General features: G+C 43.1%; 1 protein-coding gene across 11 annotated transcripts in view; it reads right to left on the bottom strand.

The window, feature by feature from the left end:
• Positions 1-76: 76 nt before the first annotated feature.
• Positions 77-16,073, bottom strand: part of dab1a (DAB adaptor protein 1a) — a 227,618-nt gene continuing 211,621 nt past the window's right edge. For 6 of the 11 annotated variants that reach the window (XM_017428796.3, XM_017428794.3, XM_017428800.3 and 3 more), the window contains 8 exons: positions 12,451-12,585; positions 10,789-10,851; positions 10,597-10,693; positions 8,679-9,082; positions 7,575-7,770; positions 7,312-7,460; positions 5,915-6,011; positions 77-2,093 (listed from right to left, as the gene is read on the bottom strand). In XM_017428796.3, coding sequence (XP_017284285.1) covers positions 5,931-6,011; positions 7,312-7,460; positions 7,575-7,770; positions 8,679-9,082; positions 10,597-10,693; positions 10,789-10,851; positions 12,451-12,585 — 1,125 coding nt within the window. In that variant the 3' untranslated portion in view covers positions 77-2,093; positions 5,915-5,930. Of the gene's footprint in view, positions 2,094-5,910; positions 6,012-7,311; positions 7,461-7,574; positions 7,771-8,678; positions 9,083-10,596; positions 10,694-10,788; positions 10,852-12,450; positions 12,586-16,073 lie in introns of all 11 variants that reach the window. The other 5 variants (XM_017428801.3, XM_017428803.3, XM_017428804.3 and 2 more) reach the window with 3 other exon arrangements.

Raw genomic sequence — 16,073 nt, 5'->3', positions numbered from 1 at the left:
GGCTCACTCTTTCTTCTTCAAACACACAAAATGTCAGACACATAAAAAAGAAAAAGCATTAAAAAAGGACATAATAATCATTTGGGGAGTGTTTATTTGTAACAGGTAATACATGGTGGAATACATAAATCAAATAGAACCAAAAAATAAAATAAAAATCATCTAAAAACCCACTGTAGAATGTCATATTCATAAAGATAAAAATAATGCTTCCATTTACATTAAGAAACTGTTAGCTGAGGTAAAGTTAAAATAGGTCTAGAAATGTTATGTACTCAAACAGCAAACGTTTCCCTTTTTTATTCAACTTCTTTGCTCATCTTCTAGTTTGTATGTTATTTAACATCGTGGTCCAAAAGAGTTTAAGTGACGTGAGGACTCTGGCCATAAAACAGGGAGTTATTGGCATCACAGTTAATGTGGCTGTAGCAGAGGATGTTGCAGTCCACAACTGGACTGCAGGAGTTTGGCACCTGACCAGCAGACAGACATATGTGGAGTGTTGGATGTTATTTTAAGGATGGAAGGGAGATGGAGGGCAGCAGCTTCAGTCCAGCTTCCAGAGAGCGAGACGGTGGCTGCTGCCTGCAACATAAAAAGGATTGTTTTGTGAGCTGTGCCACACAGGGGTGGGCTAACATAAACTGCAGAAGCTAATTTACTTTGGACATAAAAATAATGTAAGGCAATGGGATTTCATAGACAAAGAGGGGCGTGGTGGATGGTTTGGGGATGGAGCAGATGTTAGTAAAAAGAGGCTGAGATAAAAGCTGCACAAGAAAAATAGGCAAAATAAACCAAAATTACTGCAAGCAATAAAAAGAGAACACATGTTGGTATTGCTTGGGTTAAACGTCAAGTTTGCATAACTGAAGCCTTCCTATGTTATGGCACAGACGTCCAGCGGACAAAATGGTATTTGTTGTTCTCATTATTTACAAAATGAGTTTGGCAAACCAGCGATCAGATGCCTTAAAGCCATGTTGACTCTATAATCTCTATAGAGCTGACCCCAGCGGCTTGATTGACTTATAAAATAAAAATTCAATTTTTCAGTTTGATCCTTTTTTTTTTTGTTGTTTTCTTAAATCATTATTGTACAAAAAGCTATAGAGAATGAACAGTTCGATCACAGAATCTGTTTTAAGTTGCAACACCTCCCCTCTCAGGGTCCATTCCTCACCATGTCTGGTCATCCGGCTTCTGTGTCTGCGAGGAGAGACGTTTGGCAAATTACTCTTTGTATGTGCATGTGTGTGTGTGTGTATGTGTGTGTCGCTTAAGGAGTACCACGACTTTGTGTGTGTGTGTCTTTGCATTTGTGTATGTGGCTGTAGTGTGTGAGCAGCTCCCAGAGAGTTTGTTTCTGCATAGTGATCCAGCAGACACTCACAAGCGTAGGGAGAAAACACCCAAATCGACCATCAGAAGCAGCGATCCCATAAAACAGGCCTCCCCCGAAGGGCCCGCTAAGAGTCTGGCTCCTCCTGTGGGATGTCCTGGCTACAGGTGCAGGATTCTGTCAGTCCAAATGATGAGTACGTGCCTGCGTGTGTGTATGTGGGTGTGTTGGAGACAGGGAGGCACTGCTTGACTCAGTCTCTTCTTGGCAGCAGAGTCTCTGGCCAGACACGGGGAGGCAGAGGAAAGAAAGGGTGTGAGAGCAAAGGAGGAGGGAGGGAGGGGAGTGGCGTACGTCTGTAAGGCTGGGTGTGAGTATCCAAAAGGTGAGAGGAGAGGAGAGAAGAGGAGGAGACAGCACGGTAGAGAGGGAGAGCTGGGTCCGTCTCAGTGATTGATGTCCCTCCTGCCTGTGGTGAATGACCGAGAGGGGGCTTTCTCCTCCTCTGAGGAGGAAAGATTGCAGAGAGGAGGAGGACTGTGGGAGTGCTGAGGCTCCTCCTGGGAGGTTGTTAGCAGGAAGAGAAGAGGAAGGGCTCGGCCAGGCGGGAATGTGCCACACACACTAACACACACACTCAGAGGTAAAGGGTTTTCTTCCTGTTCACCCAGTGCTGGTCAGGTCTGTCGTCCTGCGTGTCTCTTTATTTCTTCCCCTTGTTGATCTGAGCGTAGAGAGGGTCCTTCCCCTTCTGTAAATGAGACAGAAAAACATCATTTTTAATGTGTTTTTAAAACCCAACAGTGCACCTATTATGTTGCTTATGCACTCAATCCTAATGGTAAAAAACAAACAAACAAACAAACAAAAATGGCTGCAGAACATCTTGCAGTTGCAAACAAACAAGTTAAGACATGCAGAGTCGAGAACTGCAGTGGTTTGTCTCTTCTCATACCTAACACAGCCACTAGGTGTCAGTAACACACTGCTCTAAAGCAGACTCAGATAATTTATCACATTTCTCTGTGTGTGTGTGCGCGTGTGTTATTGTTTCTGTGCGTGTCACTGCGCACAGACATGCATATTCTCTCCCACTGCAGGCTCCCTCCAGGACCAGAATGAATCAGAGGTATAAACCAGCGCCTTGAAAGACCAGTTATGAGTCATCATGTCTGAATTTCTCCCCAACTGAGCCAGAAGACAACAGCAGATGATGGAACACCCTGCAGTCAGAACACCAAGCCCGCTGCACTCGCTCACAATGGGGCCGTTATTACCGTACACATAATTACAGCCAGTCACTCAATCTGCCATATGGACAACTTGATTGGAGGCTGGCCTATTATACTGTAGAAGACTTCTCCCACTCAGTGTAGAGGAAAGTATTCAGAGATTGGGGTCTAACCATAGCTCCACTAATAAGGACACAGTACATGATGCTAATATTATCTGATGAGATAAGACAGGAACAAGAACAAAATTTCTCCTGTTTTGCACAAGAGTCTTGAGCTACCCTTTATATCTTTTTTTTTTGCCTGCCATTAAAGGCCTAATGACGATAATATTTTTGGCCATGTCTCTGAGAATTTCTGTTCATTTGTCTGTCATATAACAAAATATCTTGTAAATCAGTGGACAGCTGCTCACCACAAACAGCTGTTCTTAGCAAAAAACAAAAAATGGCTCTAACTTGATCAATTTTACAGCCATCGAGCTTAAATTCTGCGTGGTTTTAGCTGCGAGACATCCTTATTACGTACTCTCATGTTGTAGTTTACAAGGTTTAACTCTGTCCATTTTTATCGTAGTAATTACTACAGAAAAACCAAAAGTCTTAAATTGTATTTGTTGTTATATTTGACGTTGGCTGCTTTTTATTCTTTGTTTTAATCCAGTTTTTCTGCTTGACCGTTTTAGGAAAATATAAATTTGTTTGCTAAGCCACTTAGCAATCATTCAATCGTTGCAAAGTCCCCTAAGCTTAAAGAGAATTCCAAACATAACAAAAAAGAAAATATTTTAAATATCTTTAGGCACTTTTTTACTTGCAGCTTATTACAAAGATTCAATTTTTTGAAATATTCAGTTTCTTAGTTGTGTCATCACATTAGTTTTGACAAAAAACTTAGAATACATTAGATGATTGATTGATGAGTGATGCATCTTTCAGGTCCTGGGTCTGGTCTTAGCTGGCATTCCCCCCCCCCCCAATTTCTTTGAGGACCAAATTTCATTCAGTGTTTTGAGATGTAGGTTTTAAGCCTGAAACTTCATTTTTGTCCTCTGCCTGTCCACTTCCTCCAGATTTGCCAAGCACACACTGCATGCTATATCAATAAGATCAAGTACAAGATTTAGTCTGAAAATGGAAAGACAAAAAGACAGAATAAGAAAACTTGATAGGTTTTCAGAAACCCTGGAGAACTATTGCTAAAGGCTGCTTTAAACGATTACAAGAAAGTCTGGCTCCTTGGAAGCAAAATGTAAAGAAATAAGGGATGAGTGAAGACTTTCATACAGTAATATACTTTGTCCTGTGGAAAGCTATGGACATTGTCTATTTTCACTGTTTTACGGTTAATTTAAAGACTTAATAATAATAATAGAATGTAGACTTTTTGCTGCTGACATTTGAAGTTGATTAAAGTTCAATCTGCAGCTGGTTCATAGAGCACGGTGTGAAAGAAGTTAAGAAACCAACTGATTTTTTGGATATGCCAAAGTTTTCTTGAAATAAAAAGGAGAAAGGAAACAGGAGCTGAGGCTGGGCATTCAGCTTTAGCTGGAGATTTGAGTCCTGGCTTATGAAGCTGTAAATGGAGTGTTTGCCAAGGAAGATCAGTCAGCAGAAAGTAGCTGTCTGCAGCCCTGAGAGGAGTGACAAAAAGACTGAGACAAGTGGTGACAGCGAGCACACACTCACAATCATCCACTGCGCCACAGCCTGGCAGTGTCACCCTGCCTCAGGTGACCACGGCAGGCAAGCCCCCCTTCAGCTCTATCAACCAATCGGCTGAGAGGAGGAGAGGCGCCTCAGCGGAGGTATGACTTGATGTGCTGGTGTGGCACAACCTGAAGAACAAAGTATTTGGCGAGGCTGCTAAATGTGCATATATATGCTTGTGTGCGCGTGTGTGGTAGACTTCAGAACGGAGAGGCAATGCGACATTGATCAGTGAACCGTGGCAGCTGGCCATTTCACGGCTGAGACTCGACAGCGTTCGCTCAACATGATGAGATCACCCGAGAAAGAAAAAAACACTTACGCTCCCACCAGCTTGAACACATGTCTGTCAGAACCAGGAGGTGGGGGAAGAGGGGGAAGACGAGTGGTCTCAGCCAGAAGCAAACACACACACACACACAGATTATTTGGCTCCAATATGAGCACAGGTGGTGACAGTATCGATCACAGGTGTGTTTGTCTGGGGAATATTGGACAGGTGTGTGTTTGGAAAGATGTCTAAAGTCGATGTGATTGAGCAAGTAAACACCATATGGGAGCAGCGCCACTGGACCACGACCAAAGCAGTCCACCTACCACAGAAGAACTCTAAAGCTTCTGGCCACAGCAGTCGGCCAGATTCACCGCTCAGTTGTCCACATCCACCTGCTGCCCTGCGACTCTTGCATGGGCTCAATGTGAGGACGTGGGCCAGCTGGGGAAGGGAGGCTGCTCAGCCACCCCTCCTCCTCTCCCGGAGTGAGGAGGCACTTCAGGGTTTCTTTGGCTTTAATTAATGCCAATTAAATCGGGCTAGTCATTAATCTTGGCACCCAAGTATTAGCTGATGAAAACAAAACCATTCTATTTTTCCCTGCGCGAGTGCCAGCAGCTATCATTAGGGAGCCACTGTGGAGAATTGTGTGGGTGAGGACACCAGGTTGGGAGGTAAGGATCAAAATGCCTCTCCTCTTTGGAATATGTGTGTGTGTGTCTTATTAAATAGGCACACTGCACTGCAACGTGCGCCTCAGAAAATTTCCAGCCATCTGAAGAACACTGTAGATTGTCTTTATCCGTTTCATCATTTTGCAGTAATGGACAAATCAACTGACGTTTACATATATAATGCATAGCTTGTCAGCATAAATCATGGTTTCACTGAGCTAAAAATCTAAGATTATCATATTGTGCTCAAATCCCAGCAGACGAGTTGCTCATCCAAAAGCACAGTTTCTGATTAGCTGTCACATTGACTTTCTCAGGGAGATGTGGGCTATTTATGGAAGTGGGTGTGAAAATGGGACACGAGGAGAGCACTATGGGCCGAAGCGATCACACATGATGAACTCATCACACACTGGTTCAAAAAGTTACACAAGGAATGCCCTTTTTTTTGCTAACCAGATACTTACACGACCCCGCCTGCAAGTGAAACAAGCACATTGTCATTGACATTAAACATGACTCAGCATTCAGTCTCAAGCACATGCCATGCAGGAAGCCAGCACAAGAGAACCGAGAGACAGAAATGTTTAAAAACTGAAAAGTGAGAAGATGTGACAGATAAATGCAGAGATGGAGGAGGAGCGAAAGTGAAGGTTAGGAGGGTGGGGGTTCATACCTACCCTACCCTGCTGCTATCTAGCTCCCAGCCTCTGGACTGGCCTGTTCTGGGCTGGGCTCTGCTGTCTCACTGGGGCAGGGCGACCCAGAACCACACGCCTGAAGAGAAGAGGAATGGAAGGACGGGCAGGAGAGGAAAAGTCCACACGAAGGAACAGAAGAGAAGGAAATAAGGGGGAGAGCAGATAAAGAAGAGTAAACCTGAAGGAAGGGCTGCAGAATTACTAAGATTAGACAGAAAGTAACTAGTAAAGAAGAAAAACAAACACTTAGAGGGTAAAAAACAAAAAAACCAAAAACCGTCTCCATTTTTAATACACACATGCACACACGCATTTACAACGGCCAAATATGAAAGCCTCCATGGAGTTAGCTTTATTGATCCTCTGCTTTTTTTTACCTTCTTCCTTAAAACCCTTCTGCTTTTTACACCTCGCCCCGCAGAGAGCGGGATGTCGTTTCTCTGCACCATCTTCCTCGTCCTCCTTTCTTTTTCTTTGTAACCTTTCAGCTGCACTCACTCAGCGCTGCAGTACATGTTTCTCTGGGTTATGTAAAGCTTATGTGTGTTATTTCAGCCCGGTGACATTTTCAGCAGTGTGAAAGTCCTCTTTCTTTTTTTTTCAATAATAGCTGGATTGCAGGCATAAAACTAATGTTTCACGCCTGGTGAGTGGAGAGTAGAGGAGAGAGGAGAGATGCAAGCATAAAAAAAAACCCTCAAAAAAACAAAAAATGGACAGGAAAGGAGACAGGAAGAAAAATGGCAGGAAAAGCAGTCAAAATCTTGTTTCTCGGAAGGTCACAAATTCTACAAGGAATTTTGTAAAAGGTGAAGAAGGATTTTTTTTTTCACCTTTTCTGCAAGTTTGCTCTTACTTTCTCCTGTTCAGTAGTTTCTCTTCCATTGTTTGTATCTGGCTAGGGTGGAAAAAAAATGAATGTTAATTGCCCCTGGAAGAAGAACTGGGGCACTATGCCTCCTCTGTCCCATCAGAGATGAGTCTGTCCATTTAGAAGTAGTGATGTATGGACACTACCTCACTGATTAATAACAGCTTAATGATGTCTTTGACAATTCCAGCAGCTAATTTAACGCTGTGTTGACCATGCGCACACACACACACACACACATATTCTTTTGCATACCGCTGCTTGTGTTCACACAGTAACCTGCGCTCGTTGTGCATTTTCACGTGCACTGATGCAAACACACACTAAGGGACACAACAGCTTCGTCCCCTAATCAGGCAGAGTGATTACCTGGCCCGCCAACATGGCTACAAAAGCTATTTATCAGCAGGTATTAACACGCTGCGCAGGTTAGAGCTGCACAAGGAGTGTTTTCTTAAAGGTACACACACTTGTGCTACTCCACCTTTTATCCTCACACACTTACAGCATCTTCCTCTCCGCTGCGACTGGGACTCCCCTCCGCTTCTCCAAACGAGTCGTCCGTGGGAGGGTCCGTGGCGTCGGTGGGGGGGTCACTGACATGAGAAGCTGATGACTTGGATGGCGAGCTCTGCCTGGGAGCCGGTGTGGGCGCTGCAGGGGAGGACAGATGGGGTTTACACGTAGCAACACGCTCAGTGGGAAAAAAACGTGAGAACACACACACACGTCACACGGCACAGGCAGGATAGATGGAGTGGCGCTCACGGGAGTTGGTGGATGGTGTTGTGGAGGTGACCGGGGTGAGATTCATTTGAGAAATGTCAAAGTCGTCACAGTCGTCCGTGTCCTGGGCGGTGCCCACGCGGCTGAAGTAAGTGCTGAATGCCTCGGAGGTTCCCGCTAAGCTGGGCTGATCAACCTTCTTGGAGGGCATGGCTGGAGGTTTCGCCAGCTGAAAGTCCTGAAAGCAAAGGAACATTCTGAACCGGGGAGTGCAAACTACAGTAACTTATTCCATATAGTAACAAATCTTTATCAGACTATTCAGATGAGACTTGTAATTACAGGAATAAAATACATCATGTTTTGCAGATGTATCTCAAATTAATCTTTTACTTTGAAAAACTTGTTTTGTTTCCTGCTGGAAGTTCTGTAGGCAATATTTTTAGTTTTTCTTGATTTTGTTTAGGGCTGTGGGAAGCTGGTTTCTATCTCCATTAGTCATGACACGAGAGACAGGATACACCCTGGCCAAGTCGCCAGTCTGTCACAGGGCCACATACGGGCAAACATCCAAGCGGACACACACACACACACCTAGAAAGAATTTAGAATTGCCAATTAGCCCAACATGCTGTATATGTTTTTGAATTGTGGGAGAAAACTGGAGTACCTGAATAAAGTCAACACATGCATAAAGGAGACTATGTAAACGCCACAGAAACAGACACCAGGCGAGTTTCAAACCCAGGACTGTGAGGCAAGAGTGCCAACCAACGGCTTTATTATGCAGCCTTTTTCTCAATTAAATTGTTATTATTTAGGAATTGGAAATAAATATTGATAAGACTATATAAATATGGTTTATTAAAAAAACACTAATTCATATTTAGACCTTTAATGTGTTTTCAGTGCCAAACACTGTGAGCAAAATTGTGCAAAAGCTACCCAGGAGAGGTTGAACATGGGCCACAGACAATTTTCTTTAAAACTGCAAAACTAAATCACTGGAGTTAGCCAAGGGCCTTTTTCATTTGCAATTTTACATAAAACTATAACCGCACTTTGTGACAAACATTGTCGACAACAAAAATAAAGAATCTAACAACCTGACTCAATATCGTATTTCTACTGTTACTGTTCCCCTACCTTGAACATTTCCTTGGCCATCTTCTTGTTCCTGTCCCCCTGCTGCGGGCTCGACGACGCTGACGGGGAGGCAGCCGAGGCGCTGGCCCCAGCACCTGAATGGCTCTCGCTGGCTGGAGTCACAGTCGTGACAGGGGTGAGGGTCTGGAACATGGCAGCGGGCAGAGTGCCCACAGGCTGGGCAGGGAGGTAGGCAGTGGGGGGGAAGGCTCCAGCTGCCATGGCTGCCCACTGCTGCTGGGTGGCGGGGAAAATATTGGCCTGGCCCCAGATGAGAGGCTGTCCACCTGGGAGCACCTGGGCTACAGGGCCGAGAGGGGACTGGACCCCGAAGGCCAGCGGTGTCTGGGCAGCGAACTGCTGAGACCAGTGACCCGGAGGTACCGCCCCCATCGTCACGTAACCTAGTAGCAAAATGAAGTAAATAAAAAATATATATTTTTAGCATTATTGCCCACTGTTGAAGGCAGTGATGTTTATGCCTGTGTTGGTGTGTGTGTTTACAGTTCTCATGAGCCATTGGATGGATTTTATTGAAAATCTCAGAAAGTAATCATTAGATGTACATCTACAAATGATTGACTTTTGGCGTCAACCCCATTCAAGATGGCCGCCAGAACTGAGCAAACTTAGCAAACTTAGGTTATAACTCAGTCATTTTTATGAATATTGAGTCAAAGTTTGGTGTGGTAGTAGCTGAGACTCACCCCCAACACAAATTCTAAGCACAAACTAATGCCTTTAAATATGTTTTTAAAACTTTGCAAGTCAACTCTGTTTGTTTGCAAAATATCTCATGAAACACAGGATATATTTTAATCAAACTCTCAAAAACTAATCATTGGATGTACCTCTACAACTGATCCACTTTTGGAGCCAACCTGATTCAAAATGGTTGCGTTAGCTAATTGACCTTAGATAACACAAAAATAGCTATAACTAAGTCAATTTTACAGATGTTGGACTACAATTTAACATGGTAGTAGCTGAGAGTCATCCATAATACATCTCATGAGGTCTCACAATGTATGAGATCTTGCATACTGTTATTTAAGATAATACAATGATTTTAGTTTAAAATTCTGGCATGAAAGGAAGCGGGTGATACACACTCCTTCATGGAATGCTAGGCCTTTAATTTAACAAAATGAAATAGTGAGAAGTCACTCAGGGGTGAGAAATGATCAGAATACCCACATATGCTGCTTTTCCTCTACACAAAAATCCACAAAGATAATAAGACATGCATCACCAGAGAGTGCTGCCCTACTTCTGCCTGCAGCTAATGCGGTGTCTCCTAATGGTCATGGTGAACTATAATAATTACCTCCAGAATGAGGCAGAGTCATTACGAAAAGGCAGAGCTCAACACACGCTCATTAAAATCACTCAAACTCATCAGCAAAAGGTAGTTCTTATTACACACTTGCTGGTCCCCCGTTTCTGGCCTTCGGTGGTTAACTACAGGAGAGGAGGTTGACATTTAACCTCAGCCGCTCTGACACATGCACATTGAGCGGTGGGGAGATGACCAAAGGCGAGACAAGGAGTAAATAAAAAGATCCTGAAAACCACAAAGGCTTGTTTGTACCATAAAATCTTCCTGGCATGTTTTATTGCCTTTCCCCTGACCACTGCCGCTGCCTCAGCCACAGGTAAATCAGCAGCAGCTGAAGTAGTAAGCTAATAATGCTTTTTAGATTCAACACACAACCGACACCATCTTTTTCTCCAGTTTCCCCTCATCTGCATTTCAATTCTGTTCCGTCTCTCTATTTATTCCAACAACCCCTCCCTCCTCTGTCCTCTGCCTCTGAATCCCCTGACTTTCCCGCTCCTCCTCACCGCCCCACTGCGTTTGTTACCCCCACAGCATGTAGCGGCGGTGTAGTTAGGCGGAGAAGGAATGAGGCCTTACCTGAGGGCACAGACGCAGGATTGAAGGGAGCAAACAGCTCCGTGGGGGGCTGCAGGCCCTGCGAGGGGTCGAGGGTGTTGGCGGGAGAGGCGGGTGTCTGTGTGGATTGGAGGTCAGGTCAGAAACCAACAACAACGAAAAAAAAACTACGAAAGCGCTCATCTGAAAGCACAAACGTGAATATCTACTCACTGATGGAGAGGTTATGTCAGGCGGCGTGGACATGTCTCCGAAAATCTCTAATTGGCTGATATTCTGAGAATCAGAGAAAATAAACACCAGCAGTGAGGCGTGATAGCTGCACTGCTGTCCGGAACAGGAACACGTGAAGGGCTTTACATTCCACTGCAACATGCATCACACGCCGCATGCAACACAAGACCAGCAAGGCAGATTCATGGTACCTACCTGAGAACCGCTGCAGCAACAGAGAGGAGGTAACAGAGAGGTGAGGAGAGGTGGGATAATGAGATGGAATGATTATGATGACATACCCACCATGACTTGTTACAATTTTCCTCATCTGCTTCTGAGAAAGATGCTTTCCACCAGCTGATCTCAAAGCAGAGTATTACACCACCCCAGCCTCATTACTGTACGGGCGAGTCATTAATGTTTTCCTCTTGCAGAAGATGTGTGTTGTGTCTCAGAGGGAATAACTATCAGAGAGCAGGCTCTCTTTTTGATTTGAATTTATTCTGTATTGTTCAGTTTCCTTTCACAGTCTCCATGATCCTTCTCTTTCGTATCGCTCTCTTCTTCTTCTTCTTTTTTTTTTTTTTTTACACGTTAATAACATCTTTAGGCCACTGGCAAGTGAAGGAAACTATTTTTAGTTGATAAAGGAATTTAAGCCTTGAATACATGGCCAGAGATTTGCATAAATCATGGATGCAGATAATTTCTGCGCAGATAATGAATGTTCTTAGAATATCTTTCCTTTTGTTCATTCTTAGGTCACACAGACCTCAAAGTTAGTGCTTTCTTTGTAAGTGTGTGCATTTATCAGAAAATGGATCTGTGATCATGCTGTTGAGCCTAGAAATGCACGTTCGTTTTCGTTACAAAGAGGATCTGAAGGTATAAAATATATTCTTGTTGCAGAGGCTACGCTCGCAGACAACTAAACAAGATAAACTATCTGAGATACAGATAATGCCACGTCTGCAGTGACTAATAAAAGAATAAGATTAAATTCACAAAACACTTTTCCCCCCAACACAGTGTGCAATAAACTCACTTAGCTGTTGCTGAATATTAGTCTTTTTCAGAAACAGAAATGATTAAATGCCACTGCACTGCAGAGAACGTCCCACCATCATGCAGAGTCGGACATTTATAGACTTTCTGTCCGCTGCTGGTTCACTCAGCTCAATATATTCTTTGTGTTTGTGGTGGCGAGGTGGCGAGGTCGGCTCGTCGTGATTGTCAGAGTATTACGAGTGTTTTATTAATGCGCTGTGAGAAGAGAAACTCCCGCGACTGCAGCACGGTGCACAGATACTGTAGTAATGGAGCGTTTTTGTCTCTGCCATATTGGGTCATCCAGGTCTGAACTCAAGGGAGCACCAGAAGCAGTGTTCCATCGCACACTTGGTTGAACGCAGTTGCTATGGCAACAGCGACGTTACATGTTTTATTCATAAATGACAGAGGTCAACAGCTGTGGTCAATTTAGACTAGAGAGGAACAAGAGATGCAGTTACAGATCAGGATGTGGAGACAAAAGCCCATCTAAGGATGTGACTAAAGAAGAAGTTCACAAAGGGCGACGGCTAACCTTTACGACAGCATGTTCCCTGTTTTAAAAAATAATATAGGAGAAAGTCTTTTCATGTTCGTATGGCCCCTTACCTGAGACATTATATCCATGTCTAAGTCTATCAGATCTGCAACTGGTTGCTGCTTCTGCTGCTTGTGTTGGAGAGGCTGCTCATGGTAATGATGAGGATGGTGCTGATGATGGCGGGGGGTGTTTTGATGTCCGTTCTGCAATCCAAACCCCAGTGTTAGATGGCAGGTGGGATGAAAAGGCTCTCTCACACAAACTTGTTAGTTATTTCTCACACACTCAGAGACAGAGATGATTTTCTTTTCCCTCAAAGCAAGGAGCACAATGACCCGCAGGTGTTCCAGTCCCCGACATTCGCACAAACACACAAACTCAGAGTGCAATTCTTCTTGCCAGACTTAGAGATCATGTGAAGATAAAACAGGATTCAAAGATCCTCTCCAGCTTTAGTCTAAACAAGAGTACAGAGCTGGGATTTAAACCCCATCAGGAGCCACAGTGGGAGATGGAGAAGCACACAGAAACACAAAGAGAAGCTAGATTAACTCACGTGCAGAATGTAAGAACACCATATGGTGTGTGTGTTACATTGTAGGAAAGAAGAAGCTCCCTTTGTGCTATCGAACCACTATACCAACATATAATATATGTATATTTTGCTTCCACCAAATCCTAATGTACGAACCATCTCTGAAATTATTTGCAGCTATACCAATAAGTTGACAGTTTTTTCACCACTCTAAAGCTCTGGCACTAAAACATCATGCGCAGACTGATCTGGCAAGGCCACAGTAGTATTTGTTGTGAGAGAATATTATTGAGTGTGCTGCTTTCATTGGATGAAAGCATGAGATATGGCCATCATTAGCTGATGCTGAAAAACAATAACACACTGCCCAGTAAGCAATCAGTTCTAAAAGCACCGCTCATTTTTTCTATGGAAAGTTGTTTTTTTCCCCTGAAATTTTGAACTCATAATTGTTCCTTTCAATCAAGCTGATGAAACACATTGATCTGAATGTGTGTGTGTGCTGCATGTATGCGTTATCTAACTCTATCTTTTGAATGATACAGTATTTTGCTGTCTCTGCTAACAGCTGCAGTCTGCTGCTGACCATCCCTCGATTTGTCCTTCTGTTTTCACTCTCTCTGTCTCCTGTCCTGCCAATTATCCCTTTGTGCCCGTTAGACGCTCTCGCCGCCTCTCTGCCCAGCCCCGAGTCCTCATCAGTGCAGCCACAACCTATCAATTAGCCATCTCCAGGGAAACAGTAATTACCTGTGCACATGTGTTCTGCATACAATTAATGCATCCCCTTTAATTAACACCACCTTGCTGATTCCCTGCCGAGTGACTGATCTCACTGGCACGCAGCACAAACACTGCCGACCTGTCAGTGGCAACCACAAGTACGGAAAAAAAAACAAAACAGACAAACTGTGGATGATTTTTAAAGACCCAAGTGAAACTGGCTGCAACTGCAAAACTGGACAAAGTTCATGAATAAATACAATCTGTTAGGCTGGAAAGTGTCAGAAACATGACGTAATCTGAGCAGCAGAAACAAACAGAAGATGGCAGTGGCTCTGAGGGGCATACAGCTCTAGAACAAATTCAGAGGCTACTGCTAATTTTTCAGAAATCAGCATCTCTACATGTATGACAGCCACAAGCACACCTCATTCTATGCAATGAGGTACTGATTAGGTGATCGCCTGAACCAAATCTTATAGACCTGCCTCCTCCTAATTCAAACACATCTCCCTATATTCCTGTCTACTCTCTTCAGTCCTCTTATTTCTTCCATCAGTTCTTCCTGGTTCCTGGTACCTCTGTGTATGCAAATTATGGGACAGAGTCAGAATTAAACGAACCCTTTGAATGTGAAGGTGGAAATGTCACATCTTCCTGTCCTGACCTAAACAGCAGCAGGTAGTCTATTCTGAATATTAACAGTTTCCTGTAACATATGACAAATATTACTATTTCAAAATGGTTTTGTAAATTCTAGAAATCTGAAATTTGAAGACTCCTTCCCTGTTTAAAATTAAATCTCATTCAGGTTGAAGCTTTGCAACCCTGCACATTGAGAAAGCTCTTCAGATAAAAAGTTAAACATCTTCAACCAATAAAGACAGAAATCCAGATACCTTTTCAAAAATCTTTTCTAGCTTTTATAATCAGAACCACAGTTGTGGCACCTGTATAATCTCTAAGTGAGATTTTAGTCTTTGTCAAGGCAGATTAAAGGAAAAAGCCCTGCTTTGTTGAACTTGTTTCACAGTATATCCCTCAGATCTCAGTTTTACACACACAGACAATCTAACCTACACCACTACACAAACATGTATGCCAAATTCACATAACCTTTATTTAAACTCTGCAGCTAAACCTGCCTGGAGTGAAATTTATAGCTGTGATCATATCACATATCAGTAATCCAGTGTTTGAGAGGAGTTGATGTGTTTGGCTGGTGGAAATGTGTTGACCTCTACATGTGGACTAGAAGGTATGTGGAGCGGGGGAGGGAGGGGGGGCTTCTGTTGATTCAACAGACTCTTTCAGGTCTTACAAGATCAAGAGCTCAGTAGATTGAAATGGCCTTTTGGCTGGATGTGTGTGTGTTTCATTGATTTGCCATCGTTTAAGAAGGTGACAGAGTAAACAGCAGAGGAGCCCGCTGCAGACAGGGGGTCACATTTACGCTGATGGGATCATTTCATCGGAGGTGTGGTGCGCACACACACACGGATTTCATCTAATGCCACAGTCCACTGTCGCTCCCGCTGAGAGGATGGGAATTTCTACTGCTGCTGAAAACTCTGGTCACTCACTGGTTTCTTATTTGACTAGTGGACATGATATATTTCAACACGGGTGGCAGCAGATTAGGTTGTGTAGCTGTGATCATTTCACACATCAGTAATCCAGTGTCTGAGTAAAGTTGACTCCTAAGTTAGTAGCTATAGTGTATTTCAAACAAAATTTTCATATTGTCATGATTCGTTCTTTTTATGGTTGTTGGTTTATTTTGTTTTGTTGCTTTGTTAATTTTTTTATTTTTGAGATTCCTTGTGTTTAGTTGTCCAGTGTCTCCTTGTGTCATCAACCATTTTCTCTTTAATCGTTTTTGACCTCAGTTAGCCATCTTCACCTGCTCACCAGCTATTAATAATGAAACTGATACTTTTTGTTTTCAAAGCAGAAAATGCAGAGAAATCAAAGCCACATTTTAAAGTACTTAGCACAATGTTCTTGTTTCTTTTTGGGTGAAAACAATCGTTCCACTTTGACCAGCAGAAAATGTGACTTTAGAGATGTTTGAAAATAAAAGAACATTAAATAAAAGTGCACTTATTGGTTTGAATCTTCTAGATGCCTAAAATATTATGTGTTGGACAAGCAATTTTAAAATGTCAGCGCTCACCAACAAATTTCCTATAGTTGGATGGAAGTTTATCAAAGTGGACAAAAGATGCCACCCAGTGGTCTGATTCACGATACAGTGCCTATAGAAACTATGTCTGTGGATGTTTTATGGTTTTATTGCTGTCATAAATCAATTATGGTCAATATAAATTGGCTTTCTTTACAAAAAAAATCCAAAAAACCTTCTTCAGTTCTTCTTTTATTGCCTTGGTCTTTGATAAAAACAAACAAAATGCAAATTGGTTCTGTTTTTGA

This window comes from Kryptolebias marmoratus, linkage group LG24 (genome assembly GCF_001649575.2).
Source record: "Kryptolebias marmoratus isolate JLee-2015 linkage group LG24, ASM164957v2, whole genome shotgun sequence".
Taxonomy (NCBI): domain Eukaryota; kingdom Metazoa; phylum Chordata; class Actinopteri; order Cyprinodontiformes; family Rivulidae; genus Kryptolebias; species Kryptolebias marmoratus.
Note: the sequence above shows the minus strand (reverse complement) of the source record. Positions and strands in the feature narration are given on the sequence as shown.